At 35.1% G+C, this 24,655-nt stretch overlaps 3 protein-coding genes and 1 long non-coding RNA gene across 7 annotated transcripts; 2 read left to right on the top strand and 2 right to left on the bottom strand.

Moving 5' to 3' along the window:
- The first annotated feature begins 145 nt into the window (after nt 1-145).
- Nucleotides 146-6,830, top strand: LOC114531383 (solute carrier family 23 member 1-like). The gene is made up of 13 exons (XM_028553028.1): nt 146-301; nt 1,808-1,876; nt 2,458-2,529; nt 2,682-2,836; nt 2,942-3,039; nt 3,117-3,166; nt 3,502-3,658; nt 3,995-4,019; nt 4,184-4,304; nt 4,575-4,716; nt 4,944-5,197; nt 5,496-5,769; nt 5,930-6,830. Exons 1-13 carry the CDS (start codon nt 299-301, stop codon nt 6,250-6,252), a joined length of 1,743 nt encoding a protein of 580 aa, XP_028408829.1. The 5' UTR covers nt 146-298; the 3' UTR covers nt 6,253-6,830.
- A 21-nt stretch (nt 6,831-6,851) lies between these two features.
- Nucleotides 6,852-13,350, bottom strand: LOC114531485 (vesicular glutamate transporter 1-like). Of its 3 annotated transcripts, XM_028553195.1 has the most exons (13): nt 13,032-13,350; nt 11,895-12,586; nt 11,159-11,358; nt 10,504-10,759; nt 10,340-10,373; nt 9,987-10,186; nt 9,615-9,702; nt 9,385-9,474; nt 9,083-9,201; nt 8,391-8,546; nt 7,795-7,927; nt 7,148-7,386; nt 6,852-7,038 (listed from the first exon to the last, which is right to left on the bottom strand). In XM_028553195.1, the coding sequence occupies exons 3-13, from the start codon at nt 11,311-11,313 to the stop codon at nt 6,922-6,924; spliced, it is 1,587 nt and encodes a 528-aa protein (XP_028408996.1). In that variant the 5' UTR covers nt 11,314-11,358; nt 11,895-12,586; nt 13,032-13,350; the 3' UTR covers nt 6,852-6,921. The 3 variants fall into 3 exon arrangements, with proteins under 3 accessions (XP_028408996.1, XP_028408924.1, XP_028409067.1); XM_028553123.1 differs by lacking the exon at nt 11,895-12,586; XM_028553266.1 differs by lacking the exons at nt 11,895-12,586; nt 13,032-13,350 and having other exon boundaries at nt 11,159-11,382.
- Nucleotides 13,351-16,814: 3,464 nt separating this feature from the next.
- LOC114518866 (methyltransferase-like protein 2) lies at nt 16,815-23,692 on the top strand. Of its 2 annotated transcripts, none has more exons than XM_028538905.1 (17): nt 16,815-16,925; nt 17,085-17,176; nt 17,667-17,727; nt 17,824-18,007; nt 18,212-18,261; nt 18,390-18,450; nt 18,578-18,714; nt 18,905-18,935; nt 19,014-19,089; nt 19,257-19,322; nt 19,567-19,832; nt 20,678-20,822; nt 21,195-21,229; nt 21,488-21,628; nt 21,873-22,011; nt 22,273-22,386; nt 23,452-23,692. In XM_028538905.1, exons 1-11 carry the CDS (start codon nt 16,816-16,818, stop codon nt 19,746-19,748), a joined length of 1,050 nt encoding a protein of 349 aa, XP_028394706.1. In that variant the 5' UTR covers nt 16,815; the 3' UTR covers nt 19,749-19,832; nt 20,678-20,822; nt 21,195-21,229; nt 21,488-21,628; nt 21,873-22,011; nt 22,273-22,386; nt 23,452-23,692. The 2 variants fall into 2 exon arrangements, with proteins under 2 accessions (XP_028394706.1, XP_028394698.1); XM_028538897.1 differs by having other exon boundaries at nt 19,567-19,924.
- Nucleotides 18,708-20,680, bottom strand: LOC114518881. The gene is made up of 3 exons (XR_003686529.1): nt 20,571-20,680; nt 18,965-19,073; nt 18,708-18,817 (listed from the first exon to the last, which is right to left on the bottom strand). It is a non-coding gene; the product is annotated as an uncharacterized LOC114518881 (long non-coding RNA).
- Nucleotides 23,693-24,655: the final 963 nt, after the last annotated feature.

The following is a 24,655-nucleotide window of genomic DNA, read 5'->3' as shown; positions in this document are numbered from 1 at the left end:
CTCATGCGTGTATTTCAACATAGTATTGACAGACATGACATTCGAAGTGTGGAAAAGACCTGTTTTAATTGACCTTCATTTGTGGCGTCATGCTGCGCTTACTATGGCCTTAATTTGCATATCATGTGTCGCAAGTAATGCTTGTATTGCAGTGTAGCGTTAAAACCGCCTTTTGCTGTATATTTTTGATCTCGAAATTTGGGGGAATAATATCGATGCCAATCTTGTTTGATAAATTAAAATAAGTGATTGACATTGAAACCTTCCTCAATCCTTTGACTCTGGTGTTTAGAAGGCGATGGTAAGTACAAAATATGCTCATAGAAACGTAGGTTACACACGTCTCTTGTAGAGGGATTAAATACAGCCAGTCGGCGTTCCATAACAAAACCTTATATCTATATTAACATGTAACGACTAATTTTTGTCACATGTGTATGGAATCTTTTTAGTTCAAAATTTTCTTCTGAAAATTGAGGCGGTTTATATGTGTATATAATATAATATAGGCATGCATGTGGCAGTACATCGTATATACGGTCAAGGTGTTTTGTATATATATAGAGTAAATATTTAACTACCGTTGTTGACTGTAGTCGAAATACTTCGAAATCTGGACAATATGGTTTTCAAATCACTGTACGATTGCATTACCTATGGCTATGAGTACATGAACGACCTCAACAGACAGCTTCATCAAAGTCTGCTCAGTGTTGCATGCAGTCCCATGTGGTGAAATAAAATTTCGACCCCTTATGTTATTTTATTCCTAATAGAGTGTGGATTTGGGTTAGTATACTATCACTACTATGCCAGCTCAAATTGTAGCTCATAGGCAGAAAACTGCAACAAAATATGTTTTTGTGCGTGGCAGGGAATTGTCTCAAGAGAGAATAAGGACCTATAGTTAAGTTATTGAGACTTTTCAAACTTCGTTACGTTCAACAGGTGAAAAAAATAGAGACTTGGTGCTTGACACGCTTTCGTTTAGCCTCTCAGATATTTATCATTTTTCTCTCCATACTTGAAATTTTGATATAAAAATGTGATGAAAGATCGAGCGGCCGGAAAAGATCCTTGAAATATCCCACGGGCATAACACTTCCAGGGGAACTGTAGCACCCTGCTGTAGCGAAGCTTTTATATCGTATTCGTTAGAAACACAGGTAGAAAGCGGCGAGAAATCTCAACGAACCAAACGTAGGAGAACATGCAAAAAACTAAGAAAAATTAATAGAAAAAGCATTGCGCAGTCTTTTTACCACATGGATATTTTTCCAATTCCCGCGCGCTTTCTAAGTGCACGATTCTGTTTCGTCTGACATATTCGTCCACATAGTTCGTCCAGTTGTCGTGTGTTTATATTCAGATCATTCGGTCAGGTGGATCCAGACGAATAATCCCTCTCTAGTAATAATCGGGCCAAGATAACTTAAGATAATTTGCAATTTGCGATACAACCAACAAAGAAAAGAAGCACCTTAGCATGCAGGAATGAGGATGAGTGATGTCTCACTCCGTTTATATACAAACTTCGTACAGTCTTTTCTCAGTCTGTACTAAATTTGCTACACGATTTAAACGATATATGGAAACCTAGATTATACTAGGCTGATGATAATAAATGTATTTTTTAAAACCGGAAAGAAAAAACATCAACTGGGCAAATAACGTAATGTAGCACTAAAGAGAACAAGCTGTAGTTTATATTGCATAGCAGTGATAGCACATACTAACTGAAATCTAAATACTACACGCGCGAACTTTAAAAAAGATGAATACCGCCGGCCATCGATCTTCTTTATAGATGCAAGAGATGGATACTGAAAATACACAAAACGCTGCTGAATCTACCGAGAAGACAAGTGAAATTGTGGTAAGTGGCAGACTGGCAATTTGCCGTTAAAAAACCTGCGTACATGCACATGTGAAACATTTGACAATATATTATGATTATATCAAAAATATTCGCGTGTCGGTATTATAGACTATATTTATTGATGCAGCATGCGTTTTAGGAGACCTACCATAACTACACGAACATCGGGTGAAATTTTCGCAAAGAAACGACGTTTTATTGGTTGCAAAATTTGTTCCAATTTTTTGCCCCCGAGGGACTAGTATATAGAATAGATTACGAAATGACTCATAAATCCCATGACTTAACCCGCCTAACACAATTTTTTGATGAATAAATTAAGCTCCGTGTTTACACTAACATTTTTTATACTTTTCCGGTAAAAAGAATTAAGACTTGTATTTTTATTATATTATTAACACTATACTCAATTTAGTATTGGAACAACAAGGCTATAATGAGTACCCGTACCTAATTTTATCGGTGCTCATGCTATAAAATTGGTGCGGGTACCCATGCATGTAGCGGTGCCGTGCCAATAAATTTAAGGTAGTGTAAAGTGTAAACGTAGCTTATCAGCTTAACCACTTTTCCCTCAGCAAAAAAACAAGTTAAGCTACTCAATTGAAGAAAATCCACCATGGCATCTCTCAATACTTCTTGGTTTTCAGGTACTTAAGATTAACGATACTTCGTAGTTTTCCACAATGGCACAATCAATAAGTAATCTTATCATAGTATAAATATGGTTTAAAGCCCTCTGGCCTAAACCCCTTTTATACTACGACTTCTTCTAAAACTCTTTATCCTGTTCTGTTTTAAGCATTATTTGACTATGTTTGGCTCCAACATCACCATCCCGTTGGTACTAGCCATGCCATTGTGCATTAATGATGACGTCGTCAAAGGGAAACTTATCAGTACGATTTTCTTCATGAGTGGAGTTGCAACCTTGCTCCAGACTATACTTGGTAACAGGTATAAATATATATATATATATATAGCTTCCCCGTAAAATGATCTAAACTGGTAACTCTCAATGCAAGGGTATTCCATTACAGATTTTTTCTTCTTTTTCCACAGATTACCCATTGTTCAAGGAGGAACATTCTCATATTTAGTTCCAGCATTTTCAATTTTATCCTTGCCAGAGTTTACTTGCCCATCTGGTTTCAAAGAAAGTAAGTTGGTATAGCAAACTATAGACAACTATAAAATTCAGCATTTCGAATAATATTGTTTAATGTTATTCTCTTAGATCCGTCGAACAGTACTTTTAATGGAATTTGGAAAAAACGCATGCTTGAGGTAAAATCTATAAAAATACTGATGCTTCATACAACGCATTCTTTTTTGTAAAGAAGCAATGAAGGTTGGGGGACTTAGAAGCCCTGGAATTCAAAGATTTTGTCCTCGGGGATGACGCCCGACATCTATTAAACGCGCTTGTCCGCGCACAAGTTAGGACCCTGACTACGCTCCAGGTACTCCAAATTCGTCGGAAATTTTAGGTTTACTAAAATACTCCCAGTCTCTGAATATAAATTTGTTTGAATTCGAAATGTTTTAAGTCCCAAAAGGAAAGCGGCAATCTCGTTATCCAAACAGTTCAACAACTCATCTTCTTCCTTATCATCTACTAGCTTCAGGGAGCAGTAATGGTGTCATCTCTGTTCCAAATATTCATTGGCTTCAGCGGGTTGATGGGTCTCATGTTACGTTTTATTGGACCTTTGACTGTAGCTCCTACCATTAGTCTTGTTGGATTGTCCTTGTATGGAGCAAGTTCTGATTTCGCAGGCAAGTTAAGCCATGATGTATTTTATTGATGTCTGCAGATGAAATTTTAAAGCACGACCATGATGGAATTGTCTCATGAAAAGTACCAGTAATTTTTGTACAGTATATGGAATTTAAGGTTTAAAAAGTTTACAAAGTTCCCCGTTCTTCCAAAACATTGCAAACCTAACCTTATATTCCTAAAACATGCTTTTACACCAAATTTCCTTCACCTCTTAGATTTCCATTTTTTTATCTTCCTTCACCTCTTAGATTTTTATTTTTCTAGATACGTTTACCAGTCGCATTCAATTATATTTGCTAAACGCTGTATTCTTTATTTTTCATATATCCTAGGAACTCACTGGGGAATAGCATCGTTGTGAGTGTCTCATTTTACTTGCTCAGAATAGTTGAACAAAGAAAGCGCTGACATCGTAGAACGCACGATGCCGGATAGTATATAAAATACTGATGAATGCATTCAAACAATACTTTTAATGCATGAATATCACAGCTTTTTGTAAACTGTATATTTTCCTTTAGAACAATTGGTGTGATGGTAATATGCTCACTATTTCTGGCCGAAATTCAAGTACCATTACCTTGCTATTCAAGGACAAGTGGTTTCTTCCGACAAAAACTACGGATTTTCAAATTATTTCCAGTAAGTTGTTTAAGATATATAATAACGTATCTTATTGTATGAGTATTTAAATCTTATGACCAGAGGTGAAACTGGATGCGCTATTTTTAAGGGGAGGGCGTGGTTATATGTCAATATTCAAATATTCGTTTTAGCCGATTGATTTCTTTTGTGCATACATACATTTTTGTGCATATATCGCCATCGGACAGAACAGAGTACATGAACTACTCACCCCCTTAATGATCGCACTAGTTTCATGCCTACTTATGACTATAACCTATCTTTTAGGTGGTGATTGCAATTGCTACGGCCTGGATATTCTGTCTCATTCTTACAGCAGCAGGGACATTTGACAAAAGTTCTAAAGCTAGAACAGATGCTCGTTCTTCAGTCTTATCTGATTCACCTTGGTTTAGAATACCCTATCCAGGTAGATATTTTCACCTTAGGAAATAAATGTTGTAACCAGCCTGACAATTTAGTTCCGCTATGCATATTTCGGGTTATTATAATTATTCATTTCTTTAGAAATTTATTAAATATATAAGGGTGCGCTAAGCCGGGCCAAAAAAGACTGTAAGAAGACCGTAACCCTGGCCCAGCAGTTTGCTCATATTCCCTGGGTTTGAACTTTATGGATTTCTTTGTCGTTACTAGGTCAGTGGGGTACACCAACCGTCAGTGTTGCCAGTGTTTTTGGAATGCTTGCTGGTGTTCTTGCAGGTATTGTTGAGTCGGTAGGTGATTACTACGCATGCGCAAATCTATGCGGTGCTCCACCTCCCCCAGAACACGCGGTAAACAGGGGGATTGGTGTTGAAGGATTGGGTTGCTTGTTTGCTGGTTCTATTGGGACAGGAAATGGAACTACCTCGTTTAGTGAAAACGTTGGTGCAATTGGGATTACCAGGGTATGTAAATCTTCATAAATTTTTCGTTGCTATGTTTGTTATGAAAATTTATGCTGGCAGAAAAGCCAACCAGCTTTGCCTGAAATTGGCAGCCCGTAAAGGAGCAAAATGAGACTAATCTGTGATCTGTTTTAAAGAACTTTAAATATCACTTCAAAACAAATTGCCGCATTATGATTCCAAACGAAATTAAACCATGATAACAATTCTCCTTAACCTTCTCGTGGGGAACTTTGATTTAGAAGTTTCCATTTGGTTGTCATGTTGCTAAAGATCATTAAATGTGCCTTTATTTCAGGTCGGTAGTCGTCGTGTGGTACAGATTGGAGCTGTATGTATGATTGTACTCGGCATCCTAGGAAAGTTTGGTGCGTTATTTTCTACCATCCCTGATCCTGTTGTCGGTGGTATTTTTTGTTGTATGTTTGGTATGATTACAGCTGTCGGGATTTCAAATCTTCAATATGTTGATTTAAACTCCGTACGAAATTTGTTTATCATCGGCTTTGCTTTTATCATGGGTTTTGCAGTGCCAGATTATTTCAACAAAAATCCGGATGCAATTAAAACAGGCAAGTAATCACTAATGTTTACACGACTTTCATTTCATGAATCCATATCGCAGAGTAAAATGGAAGATATAAATGTTGCCGTGACACAAACGTTTTAAAAGGATCTCGATCAGTAATCATCCGGATTATTTTCACACTCTTTTTAATTTTGCTTTATAAGGTGTCGTTGAAATTGATCAGATTCTTACAGTTCTTCTAAAGACTAGTATGGCAGTTGGTGGGATATTGAGTGTACTCTTGGATAACCTAGTCCCTGGAACACCAGAAGAGCGAGGAATGATAAAATGGCAAGGGGTCAAATCGGCAGACTCGAAAAATACTGCAAAAAGGCTACTTCGGGTCTACGATTTACCATTTGGAATCGGGAACAGCTGGAAAATATCAAAGTATTTACCATTTATGCCTTACCACCCTGAGGAAACATCAGAAACAGTTGTCACATTATCGCTATCCACTCAATCATCACCGAAACCTAATTTATAAACCAAGTTATTTACCCCAAAAATGAGTTTATCAGACGAAGCCTGGTTTTCGTACGTCGTTGACAGTCATGGAAGTGATTAGATTGACGGATTTTGACACTAATTTAGTCAAACGTTAACCATCACAAGTTCGACGTAGCCCAGGACCCAAAAAAAATTTGTAAGCATTTTCCCAAACCTTATGACTCTCACGTCTTTCACACACCGCGATGCCGATGGGAACATTCTGCCTAGAGTATATCTTACGCTGGGCCCCTTTGCCCCCTAGGCACTTTGCAGGCCTTCAGTATTTTGCCCTCTGGGATCCCGTCGTCGGCCTTGATAAGTTATCCTCTTTTTAATTCCGGCAGTATCGTAATAACGAAGTAGTTTTTATTTAGCGGTATATTTAGTAATTTTTATTTAGTGGTTTATTTAGTAGTTTTTATTTAGTACACCGTTTTTCGGTACATTCGACCATCGTCGAGTATACCGTTTTTCGTTTACCGGGTGATTTAAATAGTCCTCTTGCATGACAGTAATCGTAAACTCAAACTTTCATTGCAACTTTTAATAAATTTACTGCTGTCGTAAAATTTATTCACGAAGAAAATTGGTAAAAATTTATTCTCGTAAAATTTATTCCAACAGACACGAAATGGCTGCATGATAACACAGTTAAACATAGCTATTAATGTTCTGCCCAGGCTTGTTTCTCTGAAGATCCAAAAGTGAGGTAAAACAGCATGCCAATGATATTAATACCAGCACAGACATAGAATACTCTTCCCCACTGATGACGAATGTCCTAAAAAGATATTGAGAAAAAGTGTTAGTTCAAATTTATAGTCTAAATTAATGTCGACTTTTGTGTGCTGGGCGCAAGTCAATCTTATATTGATATACACTGTACCTACCCCGTGAACAGTGAGTGCTCCGACAACTTCAGGCGTGATAAATCCGGTAATATTGCAAGCGAAGTTCGCGAAACCCATCAGAACTCCGGAATATTTTGGCGCCAATTCGACTAAACTTGTTGGAGGTCCAGATGTGGTGAAATTTGTCAAAGTTATTGCTATGGTTGCAATGACAATAGCAGAAGTGGCTGTTGAAGCGTACGCCATTGCGGCTATGAATATGGCACTAAGCCCAGCACCTGTATATGGTTGTAAAAAAGTTGCAAAATGCATGCAATAATAATAAACGTGACGCTGAAATATGGATGCTGTTTCGTATGCATGCCACATGCAAGATTGCGAGTCAAATATGCATGACAGCTCCGAGATGGATTGTAGTGCAGTGTATTAGAAAAATTTATCCATGAGGAGACGAAAAACGACGAACTGGGCATTCAAAACTAATGACTTAGAAATACGTGATCAAGAAATACGTTACTGCCGGGTCGCTACGATATATAGCTACGGTGGAAAAGAGGAAGTTACACAGGCTTTACCAGTTTTCATCGCAAATCAAAACCTTTTTTTTCTATATGATGCATGGATTGAGTCATTTGTAAGCATTGAAGATTGTTTGGCTAATTGGCTGGTGCATGAATAGTACTTGCCTACAATATGAGAAAGCTTCCTCGAATTTGTTGTAGAAATATATTTTTTGCTCCGTAAAACATCGATAAAATATCCCCAGCAAGGAGTTAAGACAGCTGACAAGACATACGGCAATGAGCTGGTAAAACCAATCTGAAATTAAAAAGACAAACTTGATTAATCGTCGAAAGTTTTAGTAAAGATGTATATGCAGTTTTGTATATGCAGTTTTTTTTACTTATTTTTCAGTTTATTGTTTGTTTTATTTTATTTGTATCTATAAATGCATGGTATACCCTTAATTCCCAATTAAATTTCCAACTCCTAAGTTGTTATATAAGAGGAAAACGTCGAAATTTTAATCTTTAATATCTGCATTTATATCTTTATATACAATCTTTAAAAACATTGCCATAAATCTAAGGTAAAAATAATTGTATACAACACTTCATACTCATATACAGTTACACGTTTATTGTGGTTTTTCAGTATGCACCCTGTCCTTCCACTAAAGCTAGATCAATCTCTCCTTCAAAGGAGGTGATTGGTCCGTGATATAAGAGAAAAACAGATTCATACAACCAAATGGCTTCTATAAATGCAGTTGATAACTTACGGTCGTGATATCTAAGTTCAGTACATCCTTTAGATAACCGGGGAATGAAATCATGAATGTATAAAAACTCCAACAGTCTGTAAAGTTCGGAATAATGATCGCCCAGACCCGCACAGAGGTCAGTATATATCTCCACGGGATGTCACGAAATGATAGCTAGAATTATAGTAAATACATCATAAAATTGCGGTTACTATATAACTATACGTGGCAGACGATTCAGACGCGCGGCGTCGTTGTGCATGTTTCAGAAGCTAGCATGCAAACATGATTTACGTCAGTTTGTGAGCTATTAGCTATACATATATATATACTTCGAGCAAGTTGTTTAAAATTAGCCCACTTCTTTACCACATCTCCGAATATAACATCGAATTTCCAAATATTGTATGATCTAGCTAAGCCCGGCTTTCTCGAGTGCGGAAAGTCTGATTAGATACATGAAGTTTGATTGGTTTGATCTGCTTGTTAGTTTGCGGAGCCCATCAAATTTCGTCTAACATCAGGCTTTCTGCGTTTAACAACATTCCTGAGTAAAGATTTTCCGTTACCGCGCGGGCAATTAAAGCGACTGCAATGGAAAATTACCTTAAGGTGTGAACCTAGGAGGAACCTCGTGTTTGCGTCATTTCTATATAGATATATATATTTACGTATTATAAATTTGTGATAAAAATCTGATGCGTGCACACCTTTTTATTCCAGTGTTTTCCTATAAGATTAAGTTCCGCCTTGGTAATATTTGGATGGTCCTTTGGATCTTCATAAACAAAATATATCCAACAAAAATACCAAAGAATCCCTTGAACACCTATAGATAAATTAGGATGCAAAACTGATTCCAACCGTTGTCAAACTTCTTATCCAATTTATTTTCTTTTGTTTTACAAAGAAGACCTTGCATGCATGATATATATTTCAGCTCAATTGTTAAATGCGTACAGAATGTAAGTTATTTAGAATATATGCACAATTAAAATAGTTTGAAACCTACCAAAGAAATAAAATACAGACGGCCATCCCCAATAACTGCCAGCGAGAACACCGCTCATTGAATTTGCAAAAACAGTCCCCCATAGATAACCTAAATTAGGTTTATTGAATGTGTATTTATTTTGATTATCCCTGCACCAATCCATCATAAAACCTGTACCTGATTATCCCATGACCATCATAAAAACTGTACCTGACTATCCCATGCATGACCATCATAAAAAACTGTACCTGAACATCCGACCATCATAAAAATACTTCTTTCGTATATTGGCGACCATTTACTGAATAACGATATTCCTGAAGTAGCTACTAAACCCTTCATAAATAAGAATTTGAACACAAATTACACAATCGATCATGCATTTTAAGCATGAATGGCACAACAATATATAATGTATCTTGTTAAACGCGGGATCCTTATTTGCAAAAAAGGGTCAAAGCAACTCCATGCAACTCCGTCGATGACTTTCTTAGCTACTCATGTTGTTGCATCAGTAGGTACATGCATGCATTCACATGAACGTTCTTCACATGTACTATTAGGTATTATACTTCTAGCTACATAAAACGTAGCTATAAACACTGATTGAGTTAACTAACCAAGAACGCCCCTTCCATGATGCGCACAAATATGAACGCATACACGTTTTGTCGTACGATGAATGGCGTAGCCAAAGTAAAAAGTGATGAACCAAATATCGCAAAACCCAATAGAAACGTACCACCATACTGGACACATAGCAATCCAGCTGGTATTTGCATGGCAGTGTAACTCCAATATAACGAAGCCAATATTGTGCCTATATATATATGATAGATAACATTTATAGTATACGATATTTGACTGGAAAGCTAGGTGCATGTATACATTCACCATCTTTTTTGTTATGGTCACATGAAATACTGAAGTTTGGTAGAATTAGGATTACATACAAAACATCAAATCATTTTACCTTGAAATTGCTTGTCCCAATGAAACTCTGGTTCCTGAAAAAGCAAACAATAGGCGTATACAACAAAACATCATTCTAAAATGGTTCTTAGAAATTTATGAAGAAGACACTCGGTCATGATAGATGATAAAAAGAATATTCCACTATACAGTCTATATACTTACCATGTCTCTAGATAAATGAGGTCCTGTACTATTATACTGTTTCCCTTCACCACGAGTCATTGCCACAATGGTGACATTTAGACACATCCGTATGCAGTACATGTTAAAATTAGCCAACGTTATAAGAACAAGAATTATAAAACGTCGCGGAATTGCTTGAAATAAACGAAATTTTGATTCGCTCCTATCGTTTGAACTGAGTTGTTCATTTATGTCCATGTCACTGTCATGTAGATTTCGAGGTTGTCTTCTCTCACTATATAAAATAAATATTTGCGTCATTTTTTTAAAACTGTCAATCAATGGGATTGTTTACTCTGGATATTCAAACTTCTAATCAACCAGTTTAGCGAATGTGTCATTTTACCAGAGATTTTAAACTGCATAATCTTATATCTTATTAGTTTACTTATTCATTTACCAATATGGTGAGCTATATTTAAATTTAATATAAGATCGTTAGGATATAGTAAAAAGAGGAAAGTGTACAGCGTTCATTTATAATTAACATTGGTTATAAAATGAATAGCATATTAGGCTACAAGCATATAGTTGCTTCGAAGTTTGGAATTAATTTCTCGGGTTAAAGAGAACGCTCTGAAATATTTGATTCAATATATTCAATATTATATTCAATTTATTTCGTACAAATTACCATAGCTCAAAATCATTATGATTCGTTTCACTGTCAGACTGGGGATAAATAAATCTGTCAATTTCGCCATGAAGCTTTCGTGTTGGTTCACTAGAGTCGTCACAAAGTAACTTCGTTCGATCATTGTGATATTCTTCCATCTCTTCTTCGCTCATTCCTGTCTGGTATATACAGTCTGTGCTGACAAATCTTCAGTATATCTAAGCAAAAGAAAGATAAACTAAACTCTGTCTTGTATTGATGTATATATAATGCAGCATGCACCGTTTTCAGTGTTGATTTTTGTTGATAGGTTTTGAGCCAAAACGTTATTACAGCATATGTTCACCCGCTTATAATTTTGCCGCGAAAAGAGCCTCGCTTAATTCTAAACCTGACATTATACTATAGAACATTGAGGTGAATAAATGTGTTGGCTTACCAAAATTCTAGCCGAAGTTTATTTCTCCGTCATTATACATTTAACCCATATATATTATTTATTATACCTATATATATACTTAATTTATCTCAATTGATACGACCTTAGGATTTATTTTGACGACTGGAAACGCGAGTAATTCCAATCTTTGACGGAAATGTGAAGGAGAGGTTTTCCGACCGTTTCATGGTTATCTTATCTATCCGGCAGTAATTCGTTACTATCTAAATTCCCATCACTGGCATCAGCGTTTAGAAAAAACATTTTCATTTAATATACTAAGATCTGCGTTGCGTCAATAGTCAATTTTCATACTCCACTGAAAATACGAGTCGTGTACGACAAATCGCCATGTGTGCCAACCATGTGTGACAACGACAACGACAACATATACAACTTCACTTTCACAATTAAACAATGTCAATGTATTGATTGTATTCACATGGGCAACTGGTATCTCAACTCTTTTACTTTGAACTCAATTCTTAATGAAAATATTTACAAGAAAGTTCCTCCAACCGAGAAATATATATCCAAAATAATAACATGCAGTCGCAGACATAAACACGTTGCGATAATTAGTAAAAAATTGTTATTGAAACTAGTAAACATTTTGATTTAAGATTAGCGTTGCGTCAAAAGTAATTTTCATATAAGTCAGAGGCCAGTTGTTCAAAGCTGGGTTATATATAACTCTAACCAGGGGTTAGATTTTAATCAAGTGCTTCTGAACTGCAGTAATGCAGTTCGTTTTAAAACATTTACAAAATATTGCTTTTGTCTGTTCAGAAAATATTTATGGAAAGAGATTCAACTTTGTAGACAAGATTTGAAGATTTTTTAACCTAGGGCTTTTGAACAACCCGGGCGGCCCCAAGAGACGAGTCGTGTGTATACGACAAATCACGGCTATACCTTTAGCACCACAAAAGTCAAACTGACCGATAATGGCATTCGGCAATAGTGCTTTATTTATGATATAGTGCCTTGCATTGAAATAATCTTCCCTATATACAAGAAAAAAATTACTGAATCCAAATGTTAATTCCCATAATTCTATAAAACAATATTGATATAAAGATTGTTAGATCTTTGCGCTTTTTTATGTATAGTTGACCAATTGACTGTAAATTTATATGTATGTATATACGTATGCTGTGTTTTGAATAACATAGGCACTCATAGTCAGTCGTCCATTAAATAAAGACTAAATTAGAAAATATAACCTACTGGCTGTAAAGACTGTAACAGTGCACACACAAATGTCGACGAATATCCCGATGTGCGTCAAGTCGCTGATTATCCTGACGTGTATAAAGTCTACTTTAGCAGTTTAGCTATATATGACATTTACTGGACGATTTAGACACTACAATAAATATATATATAAATATATCCGTTGGAATTTTATTACTTAAGAGTTAAGTATTTCTTTATGTAACAACAAATTACCTTGTCTTTCGTATCGTTATATTGTTGATCAATCAAAGTACGAGGCACAAATATATTTCAATCCAAATATTTATGACATGTACACTATACAGCTTCTAAAATATAAATATGTAGCATTGACATCAGCAACGACAATATTCAACCTCACTTTCACAAACAATGTATTCACACGATCAACTGGTGTCTTTCTTAGCCCTTTTTCTTTCTTTGTGACTAAATTTTTAATATGGACGAGAAAGATCCTCCAACCGAAGTAAGATATCCGATTGATATGAAATAATAACATGTAAGATATAAACACGAAACATTTGCAAATGAGTAAAAAATTTGTTATTCTAATATCCTAATTTGGTATTCTAATTTAAAAATTTAAAATATTGTAAAGAATTTCTGCAATACAATATAAATTTACTTTGATACTATAGCTTGCAATATTCGCATTAGTTTATTATGCATCATTTTTTGAAAATATGAACTGTTTACAAACCTTATTTTTTAAAGAAAAAAACTGCCTGTACAAAACAAAATATTTATAAATAAAAAACCCAGGATTTTTTAGTGTTTTTGGACCAGTAAATTGACTGTCATCAACATATGACATAGTGTAAATATATTCTAACATTGAGATTTATGACTTCATTGAGATTCAAGTCTAATTTCCATTTTGCCATTGATAAGATTTAAAATCCTTTGTAAGGTTCTGCGATAAAGACCTGTGAAGTGTCGTCATTAATCACTCTAATAGCTCTAACTTATTTCATTGTTACGTTTTAACACGGAAAAGTTTAATTCCATACATATATATATTTACTGGCCGTTTATCAAAAACGCTGGAAAGCAGATATTTACGGAAAGTTGCATAATTTAGCACCATTGCACCAATCACCATTTAATTCCATTGAGAGTGTAAAGCAGTCGAAGTTCGTATACTGCCAGAATTTGGTTGGCTATTTGAATAACAAAGAATAAAACGTATTCTAAAAACCAATAAGTAGTAATACGTTTCACTGGCTGCCATTAGTGTTTGCACTTTTTTGACACACCCTGATTTGCATGTAGTCAAGAACACGTGTAGCGAAGTGAGAGAATTGAGAAAAAATGCGCAAACAACTGCACATTCTAAAAATTTGTTTTTTTTACTGTCTTCTGCACAATTTAGGCTACTGGAAAAAATCATAAACACTATTATTTACAACATGAGCGGTCGTGTTGAATCGGATATACTGATACAGATCCAGCGATCACATATTTAGGAAAAAACGTCATGGCTGACGCGGTTATATTTAGAGCAAGTAGTTACGTATTCGTGTTCTTGTCATATATACGTCTATGTAGTTCTACTGGCTTATGCCAGCAGCAGCCCCGACCTTGTAGGTACCTTAGTTTGCGAGCTAGCCTGCCTGCCTGCCTGCGTGGTAGGCGGTCCCTCTGTCATATTAACCTTTGCCACAGCAAATATTATAGTGAACAGCTGAAATATAAAAAATAGCTGAAAATTGTCTCTGGGAGTTTTGAGAAGGGATTATTCTCTCTGATGGCCGAGTTCGAAACGAGATTTCACGAGGCAGGACGTGGCTGTGGTAAACTGTACGTTCGCTTGAAACTTGTATTTGAATATCTTCTCGATTTTGCAATGATTGCATATCAATGTTATGATTGTGTTAGTGATGGTATAAACGTCAAAGATTATTATTCGAGCAATTCCCTGGATGTTAGCAGCTATAATGAGGACGTTTATCGTGCCTTTTTGTTCAGCCTTTTTGTCAGCTGTGTATGTGCCTTGACAAGTATTATAGGTTACAGTTTATCGATGTTCGGCTTGTCAAAGAGATTATACAAACGTCAAACAAGCAAGAACAACACCTATAAACTTGGACGGTTAATTGTATTTATCAGCCTGCTTTTTCAAGTGAGTTTTGAAGAGACAATACAATGCACCATCATGTACTATTACATTGTCAGATGCTCTGTCATATTCAGCTTTTGGAAGACAAGTTTATTTGTTTGTACAACATTCAGTTTGGTTATATCTGGCTGTACTTTCTTCAAAGCAGCATATCTTTGGTTTAAGAAAGATGCCATTCCTCGAAAGTACCCTTTATGTCTTGCATCCTGCTACAACTTGAAAGTGTCACACATTGGGTGTGTTGCCTTGTGTTTATTTGCCAGTCTCTTGACCTTAGCATTGTTTATATTAAACATTGTGACACTCACAGACATTATTAAATATTCCGAAGTTGATGTACCCCATGTATTAGCAAGAAACAAATTTGGAGGCCATGCACCAATCAAGCTAACACCAGTTAAAGACCTAGTAAAATCACATGATAAAAAAGTCACTGCAGAAATACCTTGTGAAAATCTAGGCATTGATTCAGGTGGATCATTTGGAAATTGTACTACTGCTATTTTTACCTTGCAGTTATCTGAAAAACCAGCAAAAAGACTTTCATACCAACTACACTACTGCCACAAACATTATAACATTTGTACAGCAGTAAAAGAAACTAATATTACACTGGAATATAGTCATAATCTGTGTTCATCATTGTCACCTGTCTTGGATCACGTAGGTGACCCTGAGCAAGTTTTCAAAACAACTAGTGCGTCACCTGTCACCAAACAGTTACATTCAAACAACAGTAAAACTTAAGTTTATTTAATAAATGTTGTTGCTAGTTAATATTCAAAGAAAATAACATATTTAATAATGAGAAAGCAATGGTACAGACAATACAAAGAAAGTAGAAGAAGCTGACAGCGCAAATATTGGCCAATCTTGTTTGATCACATGATTTGTGATAGTAAAAACATACATTATTCTTCATAAGAGGTAGGATATCTGGTATGTAAATCTTGCACTAAATATAGAAATTATTCCTAAAGCTTTTTTCATCTAGGCTGGCTTGTTATTAAAGTACAAATTATAAAAGCCTTATGTAAAAATAAGATGTTGTATGTAAACAAGCATTAATGAGGGCAAAATAACAACATTGATGAACATAACTTAACAGGAGTGGAAAAAGAACCAGCAGCATATGGTTAATAATACTTGTCATGATTGTAGGGAAAACCTTGGTATGTAAACATAAATGAACAAATATATAATTTATTACAAAAATTACCAAATTCAATAACAACTATAAAACTGCTACCAGTAAGATAAAATTGACTAAAAAGTTACAGATCTATAATGCCTGCAAGTTGTAAATACTATTAGTGCATGCATATTTAGATATCTTGTAACTTTTTTAGGTCATGTTCACGTTTATACGAGCTTTTTTTTAGCTCTTCAGTGATACGTGGGTAAATAAATTATTCTATTCTATTCCTAAGATATCATACATCAGAATGTAGTTAAAACAATTAGTTAGCTATTAATTAAATAGCGAGTTATTAAATAAACATAATTGTACTGGTCCAGTCTAGAACAGTCTAGAAGTGTCAGTGCAGGGCTTTTACATACATGAAAAATCTTTTCTACCTTTAATAAAAGGTATTATATAATGCGTAAGATAAAATTAAAATATTTTGCGCTTTTGAAACTTGAACGCGCCTCTAAAAAGCCATAATAAGTTCATATAACTCACCTGCAGGTTTAACAGTTCATCGTCCCATTTCCCGTTTTATAGAAGCAGCAGTGAATTAAACCAATAAATTAATAATATAATCGCAAAATTCTCAGAACAGCGTAAAAGAATAATAGCGTGCTGCAATATATATGCGTGTGCACTGATGCAACAATTCAGTTCGCAGACGATACATATAGCTCAGTGAATCCAATATGGCTGCCAATGTGGAAATTCCAGATTTAGCCGCTAGTGAAGAGCGAAGAACGCAATTTGGCAATAGATTTTTGGTTGACAGCTCAAAAGTGTTTGAACATAATGCTTGGTAATGTATAACTATTCATGCACAGTCTTTTCATCTGATTGAATGGTTTTAATAAGGAAACATGCTTGTCCTGCTCTCGTTATAATTTTAAATGATAAATCTATTGGCTTTTATATGTGTTTTCAGTTGCATATAATTTGTCCTTTATATCATTTCCAGGGATAACATTGAGTGGGATAAAGAGCAGGAAGAAGCAGCAATAAAAATTGTTGAACAAAATACATCAATTAAACTTCCAACAGACATACAAGGTATTAATATCTATTTCTCACACACTGCTCACTGCTGGGAGCTGCTGCAGCCACTCCGCCGCGACAACAACATGTTGTGCAGTTGAATTTTCAACTAGCTCCAAAATACACAATTCTGATTAATTAGCCCGGTCATCATAAGATTAAGTGAGTAACTACTGTTTTATAAGTACCTCAACAGTCAACACATGTACATACCAGTCTATGTATTTAATTAACTTAGCTACTTCATATGTACACTTTAAATTCTTGGTCATGATAATTATATGGAATGTATGTTAATTCAGAAGAATAAAGAATTTCCAGTATGCTTACTATAATCATACAACACATTGAACGCAATGGCATGTAACATATTTTAGATATTTCATAATATAATGTACATGTATATTAATTGGTTTAAATTATAATGACTTGTTTTTGCATCAATTTTTACTGCAATATTATCATTATTTACTTTAGGACCTTATCAGTTTATTTCTTTCCCTAGAAAAATATAATTGTGAGCCTAATCAGTACTGGAATTCTTTCTATATGCAGCATAACAATAGGTTGGTAAATCTCATTTAAATCATGATTGTATTATTCTTTGACTTTAACAAGGATAAGAAATTTATATAATTCTGAAATTTTTGTCTTTTCTATAGATTTTTCAAAGATAGACATTGGTTATTTACAGAATTTCCGGAACTTTTAGTTCCATCTGCAACCAACTCCTGTGACCATCCTAATGACAGGAATAATATTAATAAAGATCAACTCAATGTTCATAAAACTCCTACAGAAATTGTGGAATACCCTGGATACAAAGCTACCAAAAGGATCTTAGAGGTATGTTGTGAACAGTTTCTCACATTTTATCAATTTTACCAGTGGTTACAACTTACAAGCTAGCATGATTACAGTAGTATATCAAAAACTAAACCTACACCTACTCTGATTACAAAACTTTATATAATAGTGCATTATATTGCCAACCATATATTTGTGAAGCTCATGCATACCTTTTAAATACAGCTGTAAACTTTGTTTAAGGTGGGATGTGGTGTTGGAAACACAGTTTTCCCCATTCTTGAAACTAACAAGTAAGTTCTCATTTAAAGCAGGGATCAAGTTTTGACCTGAATGCTAAGTATATTTTTTATGACAACAACTATTTAAACAATGACTATAGTTTGTTTCACATATTGATAGAGGTTTGCTTCACGTTTAGCGACCCTGAACTTTTTGTGTACTGTTGTGATTTCTCAGATGTGGCAATTAATCTTGTAAAGGTAAAGGAAAATTACTTTCTAGCAGACAAAAGTTTTAACATAATTGTGCTAGAATTTGTGAAAATATGACGTTTTGGAAATTGCAGTATTGTACAGTACTCCTGTTTCTAAAAATTTATTCTTTTAGGAACACGTAGATTATCAACATGGTCGTTGTCATGGTTTTGTCTGTGATGTTACTGAAGACCAGGATTTTCCTTTCCCGTTTGAAAGTTTAGATGTAATTCTCTTAATATTCGTACTATCAGCTATTCATCCTGACAAGTAAGTCAGTTTAAAAAATTAAATGCAAAGTCTCTTTGATGATTAACAGAGAAGGCTAAACATCTGTATAATGCTTAAAAAGAAGTTTGTCGGCTGACCAAGACTGAAAAAAAATCAATTAATATAAAAAAAGTAATTAATATAAACAAGACAAAATGATTATATAAACAAAGCTTATGCTTTTTCACAGATTTCAAGAAACAATTCAAAGACTTATAAAGGTATTTTTAGAGATTTTATACTATTTTACCTGATTTGATGAATTATTTGTTAAATGTGCATTTTTTCGTATATCTTAGTATTTGAAGCCAGGTGGCAGGATTCTTTTCCGTGATTATGGACGCTATGATATGGCCCAACTAAGGTTTAAAAAAGGTGAGATAATATTGAGCATTGAAGAGTTATTTAGACTCGGATAAAACACACCTTTCTAGTCATCTATCAAGCTGCATGCATGTCTGCCCTCTACTGAAACTTTGCAATGGCCATTTGTAGTATGCCTGCATGTAGAAAGAAAATTTTGTTTTTTTCAAATATGTCAGGGAAATGTTTAGCAGAAAATTTCTATGTTCGTGGCGATGGCACCAGATGTTATTTCTTCACCGAAGGTAAGATAGAAAAGTTGTTTTTTCCTCGGCAGGTTTGAGCATTTCAGCTGCGTGATGGCACTGTGTTCATGACTCATGAGAAATTTAGTTTAGCGAAGGAGCTAAAATTGACGGGGTTTCCTCAAGAAATCACTCCTGAATACAATGCAGCGATATCACAACTTAAAGTGGCTTTTGCTATAATCAACTGTCATATTCAAAGAGAAAAGGTCAATTGAAACCAAGCTTGAACCTGTTGTTTCAGAAGAGGTAAAGACACTGTTTACTCAAGAAGGTTTGGTGGAGGAACAAAGTTATGTCGACAGACGTTTACAAGTAAACCGTGGACGACAACTTAAGATGTATAGAATATGGTTACAAGGAAAATTTAGAAAACCAAAGAAAAGCACAGAAGAGTTTGAGAATTCTGCAACCAAAGAATTTTAACCTCTGTAGCATGCAAGTGCTATCTTAGCCTAGCGCTATCTATGAGAGGCACAAAAATGTGGACTATCCTCTGTGTCACCAAATGTAATAATACCACCTTCAATATCTTGCACAATCCCATAACCTGTTACACGGTGAAAAGAATGCAATTCTACTTAGTTCTCAATCATTTTGAGGTATTTTGAACCGAATTTTGGGATTTCAAAAAGTTGACGAAAATCAGGATTTTTCCTTTGGTCGCCCGTTACCGATTTGCCTAAAATTTTGAAATTCACCAAAGTATGATTTTTGTGGTCGAATGGTTTTTTTCATGAAACAGTGCAATTCTACTTAGTTCTCAACCATTTCGAGGTATTTTGAACCAAATTTTCAAATTTCAAAAAAATTGACGAAAATCAGGATTTTTCCTTTGGTCCCCGTTACCGATTTGCCTAAAATTTCGAAATTCACCAAAGTATGATTTTATTTTTCTTGTTCAAAAGTTTTCGTTTGGTGAAAGAATGCAATTTTCCTTAGACCTCCCCTTGCAGCAGCCTGTACCACCCTTGAGCAAAGGGTCTTGATATGTAAAAGTAAAAAGAATAATTAACATAGAATTTGATTTTTATATACCTCTGATACAAGTTAAGGCGGATTTCCACTTTCCAATCGTTCGCTGGCGAAATATTTGCATATTTTCTTTTGAATTGAGAGCACTGAAGTCGCACTAATTTATTTATGCTGTTTAAATTCAAAAGAAAATATGCTAATATTTCGCTAGCGAACGATTTCGCTGTAAGTGGAAATCCGCCTTTAGGAGAGAACGCTGATTTTGATTGATACCTTTTTGAAAAGATGAGCCAACACCATGGTTGGTAGCGTCTCCGAAAAAAGGGATATGAAGAAATGGAGAATACCAAATCAACTATTTTTCGTAATATGTTTTGTAGCAAATGAAAATACTTTGTTGTTGTTCAGCGGTCGGATATCGCGGGCTTGGCCGAATGTGAATCGTATTTCGACGATTGCCGACAACATGCCGCAAAAATGGGATAAACGAAGCGGGGGTGACATGGCGAAAAAAGAATAATCCAGGTGCAGGGGTTTGTTTATTTGTTCTTTGAGACTTTTATTATGTTTTTTTAATTTGTTTTGATTAGAAAATTATAGCGCGATTATAGAGAAGTGGAGAATAATATAAAGCGATTAAAAAACCGATCCTTATTCGATGGATAGCGCTCTCCAGCTTTTTGTTTTGTACAACCGACACATAAGAATAATAATTTTTTATTTGTCCAATAGGATTAGTGATTCATTGTCATGTGATAGTGTTTTTAACATGTGACTGATGTGAGACGAGGGCGCGCCGGCGCGAGCGAGGGCGAGGCATTTTCAAAATTTCGTTGTGGTATTACTTTTTGAGAACAAGAATTACTGTAAAAAGTTCAATAAATTCATTAAATTTAGGTTTTTAAAACTGGGTAGCCTGGCAAAGAAAAGAGGTATGTTCTTGTGCTTTATTGTAAGGTACTCCACATTCATGGCTTAAAAGTGATCAACTGAATTTCTGTGTTGAATTCGACCTCGTCAGGTTCGGCCATATTTTCGCTTCGCCCGTCTTGTTATAACAATTGAAATTTAAAACGTTCAATTTTTACAAATGTTTTTTCCTATTCGCAAAGAAATGCTTGGATATGATATTCTGATTGTGCTTTAGGTTGAAATTGTTTTACAATAGCTGTTCATTTCTGTTATTTTAGGCTTATAGCAAGCAAAATTAATAAATCGCTTGTCAAAGCTATATATTCAAAACTGAAAAAGTCAAGTGCATTGAAGTTCCAAAAATCATCACGTCCTCCACCTTGCCCCATAAACACTGGGTAGCCTGGCAAAGAAAAGAGGTATGTTCTTGTGCTTTATTGCAAGGTACTCCACATTCATGGCATAAAAGTGAGTAACTAAATTCGACCTCGTCAGGTTCGGCCATATTTTCGCTTCGCCCGTCTTGTTATAACAATTGAAATTTAAAACGTTCAATTTTTACAAATGTTTTTGCTATTCGCAAAGAAATGCTTGGATATAATATTCTGATTGTGCTTTAGGTTGAAATTGTTTTACAATAGCTGTTCATTTTTGTCGTTTTAGGCTTATAGCAAGCAAAATTAATAAATCGCTTGTCAAGGCTATATTCAAGACTGAAAAAGTCAAGTGCATTGAAGTTCCAAAAATCATCACTTCCTCTACCTAGCCCCATAAACACTGGGTAGCCTGGCAAAGAAAAGAGGTATGTTCTTGTGCAGTTTATTGCAAGGTACTCCACATTTATGGCATAAAAGTGATTAACTGAATTTCTCTGTTTAAAATCGACCTCGTCAGGTTCGGCCATATTTTCGCTTCGCCCGTCTTGTTATAACAATTGAAATTTAAAACGTTCAATTTTTACAAATGTTTTTTGCTATTCGCAAAGAAATGCTTGGATATGATATTCTGATTGTGCTTTAGGTTGAAATTGTTTTACAATAGCTGTTCATTTTTGTCGTTTTAGGCTTATAGCAAGCAAAATTAATAAATCGCTTGTCAAGGCTATATTCAAGACTGAAAAAGTAAAGTGCATTGAAGTTCAAAAAATCATCACTACCTCTACCTAGCCTCATTAAAGGTAAAAGTTAGGTGCTTTATTATGTATATTACATTTCCTTTTCTCGTACTTTATTAGTAAAATATGAAATGGTATTTTTCTTCGCTCTTTAATATTTTTCGTAAATATCATGGATAAATGTACCAGGTATCTTTTAAATAATTCTTAGTTCTTACAAAAAAATTTCTGGCGAAAAAATCCGCTAATGATTTGTAGAATTGTACAAAATCATGAACATGAATAATATTTTATTTCGTGGTTGTATATATTTTGTGTAAAGCCGAGAAAGAAATGATTGAGAGTGGTCTAATGCCCTGATTTTATATAGTAGAGACGGATCATCCGTCTGGACGAACTTGGGCAAGCAAAAGACAGTATGTCTTCCAATTCGTCAGTGTGTAAACAGTACTAAACACTGTCAAACAGACAGATCTAGGCGACAGGGGCTATAGGTGGCATGCAAAATCCAAATTCCAAAGCAAGTATACAAATAAAAAAATTGATACCATGTAGCTATATATGGAAGTGTTTGTTAATGTAAAAAATTGGCCTGTGCAAATTCAGGTAGAAAAGCCTGGCTTCTGGAGTTATTACAAATTTAGGATAAATTTAGGATAGATTAATTTAAATGATGAAAAAATAATGTTATTCCAGATCAACTGCTTTTGGACTCTCAAACTATAATCCTTTTTATATGACAGTTTCAGGCCTTTATAGAAACCAAATACTATCTGGTGTAGTCTATATATATTTTAATATCATAAATAGTAAATACTTCATACATTTTTTAAGCCACAAAGCATATATACTCATCTTATTTTTTCCACAATTTAGTTTATTATCATTGTCATCTTCATGCATCCATAAAGTAAAGACCTGATCTTACAGAATATTCAACATTATCAACTATTAAAAAATATTATTTTATTTTATTTTTTATCTTTATATTCGACTTGTATTTTATCTCTTAAAGTATTTTATTATTACATTAACTAAGCAACAATTTTTTTCTACCATATTTTCCATATTAACTAATTGATAGAAAGTAGTGTAGTGACAAAGTTTTTGATAATTCTGTTCTAACAGATTACTGTTCAAATGTGACAAGGCCAAAAACTAAAGCAGATCCTCATGATGAGCAACTGTGGATCAATCAACACAAATCACCCTTGGCAAACGGAAAGATAAGTGCATTTAAGCATATTTCATGATATGGTTTTCTTATGGTCAACTTAAGGTCCTCTGTTTCTGCTTGTTGATATCACTTTTCGATTTGCTAACCGCGGTAGCGTTCATTTTTTCGGCAGCGTCCATTTTTTCGGTAGCGTTCATTTTTTCGGTAACGTTCATTTTTTCGGTAGCGTTCATTTTTTCGGTAGCGTTCATTTTTTCGGTAGCGTTCCTTTTTTTTGGCAGCGTCCATTTTTTCGGTAGCGTTCATTTTTTCGGCAGCGTTCATTTCTCCAAACGTATAAGTCCCCTGTTAACGGCGGAAGGTATGCTGAAATATGCCACTAGTACTTTCTTGTTGTTGATATGGCTTTTCGTTTCGCTAAATTGCGGCAGCGTTCATTTCTCCAAACGTATAAGTCCCCTGTTAACGGCGGAAGGTATGCTGAAATATGCCACTAGTACTTTCTTGTTTGTTGATATGGCTTTTCGTTTCGCTAAATTGCGGCAGCGTTCATTTCTCCAAACGTATCAGTCCCCTGTTAACGGCGGAAGGTATGCTGAAATATGCTACTAGTACTTTCTTGTTTGTTGATATGGCTTTTTTTCGCTAAATTGCGGCAGCGTTCATTTCTCCAAACGTATCAGTCCCCTGTTAACGGCGGAAGGTATGCTGAAATATGCTACTAGTACTTTCTTGTTTGTTGATATGGCTTTTCGTTTCGCTAAATTGCGGCAGCGTTCATTTCTCCAAACGTATCAGTCCCCTGTTAACGGCGGAAGGTATGCTGAAATATGCTACTAGTACTTTCTTGTTTGTTGATATGGCTTTTCGTTTCGCTAAATTGCGGCAGCGTTCATTTCTCCAAACGTATCAGTCCCCTGTTAACGGCGGAAGGTATGCTGAAATATGCCACTAGTACTTTCTTGTTTGTTGATATGGCTTTTCGTTTCGCTAAATTGCGGCAGCGTTCATTTCTCCAAACGTATCAGTCCCCTGTTAACGGCGGAAGGTATGCTGAAATATGCTACTAGTACTTTCTTGTTTGTTGATATGGCTTTTCGTTTCGCTAAATTGCGGCAGCGTTCATTTCTCCAAACGTATCAGTCCCCTGTTAAC

The sequence above is a fragment of the Dendronephthya gigantea genome, unplaced genomic scaffold (genome assembly GCF_004324835.1).
Source record: "Dendronephthya gigantea isolate DGI-Jeju-01 unplaced genomic scaffold, DenGig_1.0 000000F, whole genome shotgun sequence".
NCBI lineage: Eukaryota > Metazoa > Cnidaria > Anthozoa > Malacalcyonacea > Nephtheidae > Dendronephthya > Dendronephthya gigantea.
Note: the sequence above shows the minus strand (reverse complement) of the source record. Positions and strands in the feature narration are given on the sequence as shown.

Excerpts from the sequence above, each read along its gene's own strand:
- LOC114518866 (XM_028538905.1), top strand. The coding sequence starts at position 16,816 with ATGGCTGCCAATGTGGAAATTCCAGATTTAGCCGCTAGTGAAGAGCGA. Across the intron at positions 18,262-18,389 it reads CCCATTCTTGAAACTAACAA|CGACCCTGAACTTTTTGTGT; the intron begins GTAAGTTCTCAT and ends CTTCACGTTTAG. Across the intron at positions 18,451-18,577 it reads TGGCAATTAATCTTGTAAAG|GAACACGTAGATTATCAACA; the intron begins GTAAAGGAAAAT and ends TTATTCTTTTAG.
- LOC114531383 (XM_028553028.1), top strand. Across the intron at positions 4,717-4,943 it reads GTTTAGAATACCCTATCCAG|GTCAGTGGGGTACACCAACC; the intron begins GTAGATATTTTC and ends TGTCGTTACTAG. Across the intron at positions 5,770-5,929 it reads TCCGGATGCAATTAAAACAG|GTGTCGTTGAAATTGATCAG; the intron begins GCAAGTAATCAC and ends TTGCTTTATAAG.
- LOC114531485 (XM_028553195.1), bottom strand. The coding sequence starts at position 11,313 with ATGAGCGAAGAAGAGATGGAAGAATATCACAATGATCGAACGAAGTTA. Across the intron at positions 10,374-10,503 it reads CTCATTTATCTAGAGACATG|GAACCAGAGTTTCATTGGGA; the intron begins GTAAGTATATAG and ends TTGCTTTTTCAG. Across the intron at positions 9,202-9,384 it reads GTCTGTATTTTATTTCTTTG|GTGTTCAAGGGATTCTTTGG; the intron begins GTAGGTTTCAAA and ends ATTTATCTATAG.